This window comes from Phalaenopsis equestris, unplaced genomic scaffold (assembly GCF_001263595.1).
Source record: "Phalaenopsis equestris unplaced genomic scaffold, ASM126359v1 Scaffold001307, whole genome shotgun sequence".
Taxonomy (NCBI): Eukaryota; Viridiplantae; Streptophyta; class Magnoliopsida; order Asparagales; family Orchidaceae; genus Phalaenopsis; species Phalaenopsis equestris.
In genome coordinates this window covers 998,938-1,011,483 of record NW_018165746.1, presented here as the reverse complement: position 1 = coordinate 1,011,483, position 12,546 = coordinate 998,938, and the positions used below count along the sequence as shown (strand labels likewise).

At 32.5% G+C, this 12,546-nt stretch overlaps 1 protein-coding gene across 2 annotated transcripts in view; it reads left to right on the top strand.

The window, feature by feature from the left end:
* Positions 1–2,322: 2,322 nt before the first annotated feature.
* LOC110033861 (plant UBX domain-containing protein 7) overlaps positions 2,323–12,546 on the top strand; it is an 18,990-nt gene continuing 8,766 nt past the window's right edge. Inside the window, exons 1-4 of one of the 2 annotated variants that reach the window (XM_020737999.1) lie at positions 2,323–2,709; positions 2,866–2,978; positions 3,060–3,176; positions 11,523–11,694. In XM_020737999.1, the coding sequence (XP_020593658.1) occupies positions 2,608–2,709; positions 2,866–2,978; positions 3,060–3,176; positions 11,523–11,694 (504 nt within the window). In that variant the 5' untranslated portion in view covers positions 2,323–2,607. The remainder of the gene's footprint in view (positions 2,710–2,865; positions 2,979–3,059; positions 3,177–11,522; positions 11,695–12,546) is intronic. The other variant, XM_020738001.1, reaches the window with a different exon arrangement.

The window sequence follows — 12,546 nt, the reverse complement described above, 5'->3', positions numbered from 1 at the left end:
AAAAGATTCTTCCGGCTCTCAGGAGTTCTGAGTCGAAAGGACCCATAGCCAGCTTTCTCTCTTTGTAGTGAAGGAGACCTACACTCATGCCAATAAGTCTATGAAGATATTATGAATGAATCAAACTTCCAATTATATCATATCGATTTGATGAGATTTGTGGATGGACATTGAATAGATGAATTTTACCTTGCATAAGTCCAAAAAGAAACATTTGAGTAGGATTGCTTAAATTTCAAAGGACATCAATTTGATTTATGTGTTAAAGTGTGTCCTTTGAACAACCTTGATTTAGTGCAATAAAAAAGAGAAATCATGATAAATGTCACCCAATAAAAATTAATGTTTAATGTCCAACATCCACCATCTTGGAATGTTTATTGTGAAGCACAATCTCTTTTAATATTGAAAGAAAAATTAAGTTGACCACACCCCTTATTCCAACTTATGGCATTCTCATTGACCATCACTCAACACCTTTCGACAACTAATGACTAATTTCATCTAATTAACAACGTTTCAATTTGATCAACCCAATCACATATTCTCTCATTCAATTTAGATAATAACCCAAATGATTGCCCACTATTAATAACCTTGTATTTGTTGTATTAATTATCACTCGACATTTGTTAATGACTAATGAACGACAACTGACGTATGTGTGTTGTTGATGCTTGACATTCATCTTTCAAATTATGTGACCTCCTCTCTCATAACAAGAATGTTCAATATATCCACTATATGTTAACAATTTTTTTTAATATTCCCCGCTATCACTTGATGCTTATTAATGTTTGATATTTAAGTGTTTGTCAACTACCAACATTTTGACCTCATCTTTTTGATCAACCAATATCTTTACATATTTAACTTCTGATTTTTCATGTTGGTAATTACCTAATGTTTGCAAGTAATAAATATTTATTTGTCACTTATGTTTGAAGCTTGCTTGGTTTTTATTAAGAGAATGAAAAAGCTAATTACTTACCATTACTTGCCTTTTAATGTTCTTTATTGATTGCCATTTAAGGATTCTCAATGATTGAATTTTGAGGTTTGCCAAATATTAATTCATGGTGCTGATCATCTTGATTATCTAATTGGCATAGTTAACATAAGAATGACAAAACTAATCATTCTTCATTGCCTGGCTTCTGAGGAGCCCATCATCAAATGATCATCAAATATTGGTCGTTCAACGAGTCACTTCTCATGGTATAATCACACACAATGACTTTTGTGTTCAAATTTTATATTATATCATTTTAGATTCATAATCTCTAGGTTTCCCAATCTATTCATTTGTTTGAAGAATAATTTTGTTAACCACACACTTTATTTCAATCTATAGTGTTATCATTGATCATCACTTAACACCTTCCAACAACTGACATCTAACTTTTCTCTAATTAACAACATTTGTGTCGGTCTTCCTATTCACCTACGCTTTCATTCAATTTAGATAGTTACTAAAATAACTACCCATCATAAATCAAATTCTATTATCTTTTCATAATCATCACTCAACACTTGCCAATGATTAATGAATGATGATTTTATGGACTCCTCTCCAACTAGAGGAGTGATCAAGATATTCACTTTATGTTAATTGATTTTTTTTTATATTCCTCACTATTACCCGATGCTTATTAATGATTGATGTTTATCTAGTGTTTGATAACAATAAATATTTGATACTTATCTTTCTAACAATGCTTGACATTCATCTTTCCAATCAACCAATATCAATGCATGCTTAACTTCAAATTTTCCATGTTGGGAGTCGTGTAATGATTGCAAGCGATTAATATTTGCTAGCCATTGAGAGATAAAACTGACTTTCTAATTGCTTGGTTTTCTATTAAGAGAAAGATAAAAATTTGATCATTTACAATTGCCTGTCGTTTGACATTCTTCATCAATTGTAATTTAACACTTCTCAATAATTGAAGTTCGATATCTACCAAATACTAAATTTTGACGATCATCATCTACATTATCTATTTACTCCAACTATTAATAGAATGACAAATTAATCCTTTTTTATTGTCATCATTAAATAATCCTCTAATACTTAACTTTCGATGACTTTGAGCTCATACTCTCAAGACAACTCATATTATAATCACACAATATGACTTTTATGGTCAAATTTATTATATTTTATCAACAAAATTTTAAATTACAAAAGATAGTTTTCTTTATAATCCTTTATTTAAAAAATATAAGATAAATTTAATCTTAACACTGCATAGGACGCCACGTGCGCATCGCGCGAATACTATAAAAAACGGACGGACAAGATGCCGCCAGACCGAAAAATAGTCCTTCCGATAAAAGGGCAAACCAGAGAGCTTTTTTCGACGATAATGAACTTGGAGCCTACGGAAAGACCGGAGTTCATATAGGACATCTCCACGTCTCCGGAGGCTTGTCGCCGGATCAACTTCCCCTATATCTCACCTCTGAACTTCCGCTTCTCATCCCAATTCACCCGTCTTTCGTAGAAACTCACCTCCCCCCGTCGATTTCTTCCTAAAATGTCCTCTTCTCCTTGAAGCTCTAGGGTTCATTATTTCGTATTGGAATCTCTTGGATCCTGAGATGGAGAGTCTTCCGATGGCGACGGAGAAGCAGTTGCTAGTCTCCTCTTTCTTAGAAATCGCTGTAGGCCAGACCGCCGAGACTGCCATCCAGTTCCTGCAGGTTCGCTTGCGCACGGCTGATTTCTCGGATTATTTATTATTTGCGCTTTCTTACTTTCTGATCGATCGGAAATTCTGTTTTGTTGATCAATTACGATATGGATGGATGTAATGTGAGGCTGATTTTCTTAACAAGTTTGCTCTGGTGGTTCGGCAGGCTACGAGTTGGAAACTTGATGAAGCTATTCAGCTTTTCTATGTCGGGAACGATGGTGGCGGAGGCGGAATTTCTTCTTCTTATGAGTTGCCTCCAGTTGATCTAAATTCTAGGTGGTTTATTGGCTCGATTTTCACGGTGCGTACTTTTTGTGAATCATTGGTTGATGGATTGCATTTCTTTTGTTGCTGCAGCGGAGTAGAGAGTGTTGCTGCCTTCAGCGGTGATGGGAGGGACGCTGATCCTGATGGAGTGCGAGCTCCGTTGCCTGTTAAGAGAGACACTTTGTATGGTGATGCTTCTTTTATGAGGTAATTATATATTATGTTATTAATTTTCTGAGTAACGTGTTTATGGTGAATAGGTAGTTACTGGAAGAAGCTTTTGAATGTTTTTTGGATGCATTTATTTCAAATTTATTGTGGAGCAGTTTGCTATTAAAAAGGGCGCTTTCCCTTTAGGTTGCTACAATTTGCAGGCTTTGTTATAGTGCGATCACAGGTGTTATATATGAAAGATATTTACTTCTGACCTTTCTTCTGAACCTTATATGCAAATGATTGGATATCTTGGGGTTGACTTTGTCCATTTTCACAAGGCTCACTATTTTATTTTATTCTTCAATAATTGATTCTATAGATCTCTTCTTCCAAGTCACACTGCCCTTGTTTCAAAGCTAATTTAAAGTTTTAGGAATAGTGTTACTAATCAAGCCTCAGGAAGTGAAAACCCTCGACTTAACATTTTCAGATTTAGAGGTTGTCTGGCAACTAATTTAAGTGGGATTAACTTAAATATGCTTGAAAAAATTAAGAGAATTTTTAAATCCCGGATTTACTAAATTCAGTTTCTTCTCAATTCCTCTCAGTTTTGTCTTAAATCCCGGATTTACTATATCCTGGCGTTGGCAGGATTTAGTAATCCTGATTTGCAGCTATTACCTGACAACCCCTTATGGTAGGCATATCAACAAGTTCCTGTGAAAAGCTATTTCGTTTGGGCTATCAATATGTGAATTGATTAGCATTAACTACTCTAAAAGAATTTAGCTCGAAGAAAAGATGCTCTCTTTTATTTACTGCACCAATGATTTGGTTGAGGTGTAGCATCAAATCACTTTGATGAAGGATTTTTATATACTTGTGTGCTCATGGTACCATTTGATTGCCATTTATAATGTCAAACTTGCTTCTTTTGTTCCATTGGCTCAGTTATGGCATCCCTAAAGTTCATTAAATAGGCATTTAGCACTAAACATTAGGTTAAATTCCCTTAAAAAATGCATTTTGGTATCAATGTTTGGTGTGGAAATGGCAAGCTGTAAGGCAATTCCTTTGCTTAAGTAAGTTGACATTTAAATGAGTAAGTTGATAAGCTTTTTATATAGTTGTTTGGTTAACCTTATGAATTAGTTTATCCTTTATGAACATGAAAAGCTGTGGAGCTAGTCTTTTTTTTTTTTACCAATAAACCCTCATTCTTTCCAAGAATGTTCGTTGAATTTTTAATTTCTATTTGCTTATTCCTATTATTTTTTCTCATATGAATCAAATTTTCTTCTTATCAGATTTCTTTGCTAAACCTTTGTAATTTTCGAAAGACTGTTCTATGCTGTTGACATAATTCTCTTTGAACATAAATAAAGTAAAATTCAAGTGAATGGGCAGTCTTTTGGACCATCAATAGATGTTAGTGGTGGTTTTTTGTCATATTATGGATCCCATATCGCAATAAAGGGCTTCATGGAGAATGGAAAATTTGCAGTTAGGACCATTAGGAAGTTCCTAACCCAACAATACTTGCATGGTTTACAGCAAAAACATTGTGCACAAAGGGGTTTTTGACCAAGTGAAATTGTGCATCTCCTTTTTTTTTTTTTTACACAGCAGCTGGATTCAACAGTACTGCTTGCAACTCAGTATTACCAAATTGATTCTCGCACAGCCTTTTTTTTTTTTTTAAAATTTTGAAGATACGTACTCATAAGGATGTTCCTCTTTCTTATCAGACATGAACTTTAGATGCTTTACTGTTAGCATAGAAAAAAAATTATTTACTAAAATACACATTCAGGTTCTTGTTTTTGTTTATTGGCTATAGTTGTGTGGAATTCAAATGATCATGTCTATTATCTTCATGGATTGGGAAGCAATTCTTACACAATTACACATTATTCTTATGAGGGACTTGTTTTGTGGTTATATTTGTGCATTGCCAAAAAAAAAAACATTCAAAGCTTGCCACTTATATTTCATTTGGAAGTTTTTGCATGTAATGATAATTCTTCCCCGATTAATTTAAAACCGACTTCTATCACCTAGGTGAGACATAATTTGAAGTGTATAGGCACTAGGGTTGTAAATGAACCAATGCACTCGATGAACAACTCGAACTCAGCTCAATTAGGACTCGATCATGTTCATTCAAATTAGTAAATAAGCAAGCTTGAACAATTTTTAAAAACTTGAAGTTTAAATGAACTAAACATGAACATAAACAAATTGTTCATTTATGTTCATGAGCAAATTCGTTTGTTGTTCAACAATTAACTTGTTAAGTACTCGACATTAAGCTCAATGATAGCTCGTATCGTATATGATATATTATTTAAATAAAATTTAATTTACTAGAGTATTAACTGGTTTGTTGATAACTTGTATCATATATGATATATAAATATTCAAATATTAAGTTTATGTGATTTTAAAGTTGTCATTTCTAGTTGTTTTGTAGGATTTAGGTTAAATCATGCTTAAATGCTACACAAATCATTCTACTAAACAACTCATAATTAAGATATTTATGAAAAAATAAAGGAGAAATGAGATTTAAGATGTTGCAGGATTTAGAGTTTTTAATCAATAAATTAATAGTTGCGATCAAATTTATAAACTATTTATTGATTTTTTTGTATGAAAATCTAGATACTCATATAAATTTTTGGCTCGTTTAGATATTCGTTCACTTCTCATAAACAAATCAAGTTCAAACACTGAAAATTTTAAACAAGTCGAGCTTGAACATTTTACGAAAGCTCGACACAAGTTCAAGTTGAACATAAACAACTTATAATGTAGCAAGCCAAATCTAAACTATGATATACTCGGCTCTACTCGACTCAACTACAACCCTAATAGGCACTTAGAGTTTTGGGCATGGGGCAGGTGTTAGGAGAACTGTGAAAATCAAATGAACATTCTACCATGTGTGGGAATCAATGTTATTCACAGATATTTTCTTTGAGTTTCATTTAGTAGGTCTGGTGACTTTGATAGGTTTGGAATACTTATCCCTCAAGCTCCATTGAGCATAGCGGTTGTATTTGCTTATGTTAAGTAAGTCAAAAGTTTTGTTATTGAAGGCATCTGTTGTGGTTTAAATTACCTATAAAACAATTATCATTCCTTGTTTATCCATCCCATTATGGGCTTGTATGCATTACATAATATATTTTCCATGAGCTGCAAAGTTTCTTTGCAAATTAGAATATCAATTTTAAATTTGTTAATTGTTCATTTTAATGTTTCATCTGGACTATTCACTAGATGCAAATTAGTAATCTAAGCTTTGATTTTACTTTTGTTGATGATGTTTTTATCCTCTTCTGGTTTTTAGAAATTTTAGTTATAATTTTAGTCATTTTAATCATGCTTATGATGACTCCTAAGGCAATAAGTTGTGCACTCTAATGTTATGACCTTCCTCTTTGCTAGTTCAGTTTGGCCTAATGTTCTTCATTCATACCTTCTTTTGGTTATTTTACATTCAATTGGATCGATTGATGTTTCTCTATAGCAGTTGCTACTTATGTTGGTTTGATTTAATTTTTGTTCCTTAAGATTGCTTGGTACAATTATATTGTTGGTTTTAGTCGGCCAATTTTTTGTTAGTATAGTTTCTGTGGATCTTTGGGGTGTGACGTGAGGTGCATAATCATTGTTTGATGACTTATTTTTGATACTTCCATGATCTATGTCAATTATATTGTTATTAAGATATTTCCTTGAATGCACATGAATAATGAACCAATCTGTTTTGCATAAGAACCAAGTCACGGCTAGGAAGTTATCTATTGGACCTTGAACTCGATCAAGATTATATATGGCTGTAGATATTTGAGGCATGTGAACTCAGGATTATTTTTAAATAAGAATATCGTAATCTTTGGAGTCATTGTTTGGTTCGATGTTAATTATTTTAGTGCAGTACATGTCTTGACTATTAAATTTCAGGGGAAGTTATTTTCTTGTCTTCAATGATGTTTAAATTTTTAATATTGGTGCATTTTTCCCTTAATTATTTTTTTCTTCTACAATTTTAATAATTGATTTTTTTGTGTGACTGAAATTTGGTTAAAGTATGTACGATTTGGCCATCTCTGATTATAATGTGTTTTTTTATTGGCGTGTGCTTCTCATTGGTCCTAATTTTTGTGTAGACTTTTGTTGGGTGAATATGAACTTACTATCTGTCTAAAAAAATTTTGGTTTTTTTGTTATTATTAAAGAGATGAATTTTTTATTTTAATTGATGGTCTATGAACTAAGAACTTTACATTATTGCGTGATTTTCTGTTCTCATCCTAAATTTGCATTAGGAAACTTATAAACCCCCCTCCCGACTACCCCCCCCGGGCCCACTCCAATTATTTCATTATTGTAGTCTTTATGTTTTGATTATTTTTATCTAGGTAGCAGAAGTTGAAGATTCTTTGAGTTATGATTTTATCCATCAACTTTTGAATTGTAAATGGCCACAATTTTTCCATTGGTTTCATTTATTTATTGTGGAAATTTGGAAGCTAGCGCATTTCTAGTGTAATGTAGCAAGGGATCATCAATTACTTCTATGACATTAATTTGAGAGACATGATCTTAATCATTAATGATGAACAACACACGACAACGTAAAATTCTCTTGGAGCCATGATACATGATGTTGTGTGCGCTACATGAATCCTTTTTCCCATCGTGTCTTATTGAGTGTCATATTTTTATTTAATTCTAATAGTTTTTTTAGGCCTAACTCTATCTTTCTTAATATAAGTCGAATCTAAAACATCTTCTCTCCTAACCGGATCATTAGATGGTCGACTTTTAATGTGACCAAACCATCTAATACGACTCTTTCTAGTATTACCACTCATCCATCTAAACATCCTCATCTTGGCAACACTTAACTTTATTTTATGCTTCTCTTTTAAAGATCATTATTTTGTGCTATAGAGCAACAATCTTATAACATATTATTAATATTATTTAGTTTATTATTTATTCAACAGTAGAAAAGTGTACCTTAATACAAAAAATACTCTTAATGTTGGATAAATATAATATTAACATGCTCTAGTATACATTAACATTTATGAAAGATAATTAAATTTGAAAATAATTTATCATGACGATGATAACTACTAAATTTATGAACAGTGATACTTAGCCTCAAGTGTTTAGCCATTCAAATCAAACATTACAATTTTTTTTCAAGTTTCATTAAAAAAAAATCACTTGAGAGTTATTATCATCATTATAAGCCAATATGGCTTATCTTTTCTTCATGAACATCATCATTATACTCTAAATCAAAATCTTTTGGATCACCCTCATTACTTTCATGTATAGTTGCAAGATCGATAAACCTAGTTGATGATTTCTTCTTCTTTTATTTTGTTCGTTGTTTCTTTCATGAACACCATTAGCTTTTTGTAGTCGTGCTTCATATCATTTCTTTCTCACAAATAATTAATTCATCATAATCATTTGACCCTTTTGTTTTTCTATTAATCATAGATTAATAGAATATGCTTCATTTTAAAAGAAATTGTGTCAATAATGTGATGTTGTATTTTTGAATCAAGGCCTTATCATATTTGACATAAACCTAATATTTTAGAGGAGCATGATGCCATGATCTATCTTGTTTCTTCTTTTGCTATGAAGTTGTGAAAAAAAAAATATAAAGATTACCAAATTATAAAGTTTCATGCTAATAATTGATATATAGTTTTATATTTGTACTTGTATGTTCAAATACACCCTAATGAACAAACATGTAAGGCTAAGTGCTTTGATTGTAAAATATTACAAACGTGGAACTCCTTAATTATATGCTAGCCAACAATCAATTGGAGTTATAATAACTTTTAGGGGGATTTACATACCTTGCACACAAAACATTGGAATTTACATGTTGCTCTCAAAATATCAAAATTTAATCAAAACTAACATGTATAATAATCCTCCGCCATAGCAGGCAGATTCCTTCGCAAAATCCAAATGTCGATCTCACCCTGCTGCCGGCCTTACTGTCATTTCACAAAGTTCGACCTCCCCTTCGTCTTCTCTGAGCTCTCGAAGTCCAACCTAGCTGCCTATGTCGACACTGACCTCTCAAGTGTGGGAATAATGCTTATTGCGGTATCAATTTCAGTCAGGTTTTAGCTTTCATCGCAACTTATAGACTCTAAATCGTGCATCAAATTGTCTGACGAGGATTCTTAGCTAGATGTTGGAGCATCCTAGGACTTTGTTTGTTCATGGAGATTTGTTTATACTTTCCCGCATTTGCGGTACAATGTTTCACCGGCTCCTGAAGCAAAAGCGGATGAAGCTTGAATGAAATGGGAGAAAATGCACCAAAAAAAAAGCTTGGATGAAATGATAGAAAATTTGCCTGAATAATCTGCAAGTAAATGCTTCGTTGCCTCTGAGATCGCCAACCCATCCACTCTGACAATACCACTGTTCTCGCTGCCGTTAAGAGAGCTAACAGATTTCTAAATGCGTAAATAATGAAGTGTCGGTTTGGAATAGGTCAATTTTTATGTTTTGTGTGCTATGTATGTAAATCCTCCAACTATTACTATTATTTAAATATCAAAATATGATTATATAGTAATTATATTTTATATTTAAAAACCATATTATTTGGTTTCCATATAATTCTTCATATCACAGTTGGAGGAATCCTGAAAAATACTTTACTACTAATGTACACTTTAAACTCATTGTTGATTTTATATTCTTCATCAATATTCTTGGCCAATCTTCCTATACATGCATATAAATCATTAGCTACATTTGCAAATTTGGTGTTATAAAAAAAATTATTTAGGATTTAATGGACAATCAAATACAAAGGTTGATTAATTTGTGCAATCCGATCTTCTAAAAATGATTTTGATAAAGTTGTTTAAAATAATGTTTCACAATTTCTTTTTGTAGTTTTCTTTCCAAAATTAGCAAGAAGCATAACACTATAAAAAAACCTGCTTATCATCTTTATACTGCTGTACAGTAAAAATAAAGATTTTTGGGGGGAAAGAATTTATAGGAAGAGAAAACTTTTGGAAATAATAGGTTGGAAGATCATTTACTTGCAAGCAAAATACTTGTCGTTTTGATGTTCTCATCTCCAAGCCCAAGGCGCTTATTTCTTTTTTGTGATTTTATTGGGAAGGAGGAGTTTGGGTTGAGATAAAATGACTTCAACAACTTTTGTAATTTTGAGTGAAAGCTAAGGGCTTTTTAACTCTTTTCTCAAATTGCAGAACATTCTTCTGAGATGTGAAAGCTGATGGACGAGTATGCTTGGCAAAAGCAGCATGGTGATGCAATTTGGATAAAAATTCTAAAGCAAAGTAGTTATTCAAGTAGGCCATAATTGTGGTATAATAGCCTTTTAAATAGCAAAACAGTAATAAAGTTCTCCCAAGCTTGGCCATGTTCATTCATCTGACTCCTATATACCTCATGAAGTTTTGCCTATTTTTTAACATATGAGCCTTGTATGTATCGATAGCCATGACATGACCTGAATATTCTATCCTTCTAAACAACGAAATAGTTCTGTGCACAGATGCCTCCAAAATTTGCATTTGAGTTTCTTTGTGTGTGATAATTTACTGATTTTATTTATTATTTTATTAGTTTTTTTTTTTTTTTACTTAATCAGTGTTGTGATGCAAAATCATTATCAATGTGTTTTTGGGAATGCAAGACATGCTATGGAGAGAAGGGGATGCATGCACTAATTTTGAGTGGAGTCCTTAGTCGCACTGCCTCTCATTGCAATACCGAAGTTTTGACTTCAAATGACGTAAGCAACCTTATTGACGAAAGTAAAATAAATCAATCCTCGAGTCATTGTTGTTTTGGTAGCAAGTTGGTATGTTGGGTTTGCCTTTTTTGGGCTATTAGATTTTGATCAGCATTGCAGCTTGACTTGACACATTAAATTTGAAGTATAAGATTCATAACAAAAATTTACCTTTACACAATTTTGTTAGAAAAATAATGTTTCCATTTGCTTTCAGTACTGAAGTTGAGTTTTTGATCATTCGATGTAATTACTTTTTTGTTCAACTTTTTAATTTAGTTTACTTGTTTCACAAGCTGATCCCACTTAGTGGGACAAAAGGCTTGTTGTTATTTTTGTTGTACGTTTTTCATAAAACTTGTTTGTATTCATTTTTTTTTTAGTGGCAATTTTAGTGAGAAAGATTGTTCGTCTTAGTTTTTCAAATTTTTGTGGCGCCCTTCAGTTGATTTTTTCATATGTTATAAATTAATTTTATAACTTATTCATGTTTCTCTTTTCAACGTCTTGTCTAGAAATTAATTGGGACGCTGCTCAAATCTCTTTATTTTGCATTGCAGACTACAACCTAGCTCTGTGGTTGCTTTCCGAAACTTCGAAGATGAGTCAAGAAGGCCTGTAGTTTGGGAGTCAGAACAAAGTGCTGCATCAACAGCGAATGGGCCGCGTGATAATCTTGCTTCTCTATACCGCCCCCCTTTTGCTTTAATGTATAATGGTTCCTTTGATAAGGTAGAATTTATCTTGTTGCAAGTTCTTATCATTTTTTTAATTATAATTTAACAGTTATAATGTCATATTATCTTGTCATATACCTTTTTTTTCAAACAGAGAATAGAGTTAATTGTTCAGATTCAGAATAATGTTAACTGATTTTGTTCCCTCCGCTGAGCATGCTCGGGGAAAGCCTGTAATTTGAGTTTGTGTTTGCAATGCCTTCTATGAATTTTTTGCTTGTTTTTAGATATATATAATGCCATTTGTTTTGCTGATCGAAGGATTCTGACCTGAAACTATTTTCTTTTGCTTTTAGACTTTAATTTTTTTTTTTTATTTGAAATAAGATTCACAGCAGGATATAGTATTATAGGCAGATTATTTAGTTAATTTTTGCTTGTATTGTTTTCTTTTATTTTTGTTACTACCAATCCTTTTTTTGGATTTTTTTTTCCATTTGGGCTGGGTTTGTGCTCAATCTTCAACTTTTCTGATGGCTGATTTTAAGAGAATTTATAATGCTGGGGAAGTGAGATTTATCGTTATATTCACATGTTCAGGAGACTAGATGATAACGGAACTAGTAGGAAAAATAGTGGAAACACAAAAGCATATTTTCATTAATAGAAAAATAGGGTTACAACTTGACAAAAACTGAAAATTTCAACACCGGCATACATGGCACAAGCAAACTCTCTAAATATATTCCAATTGGCGGTGAAGGTCGGCTAGAGGCATAAGAACAATTGGAGGTATGATGGTAGCCATGGGATGCGGGCGATGGCGAGGGAGAGGTGCAGAACTGCAAAGGCAGCAAGTAGGTAGGGTTGCAGTTGGTTGGTGGGGTGTTGGGGTGACAGGGAAAGA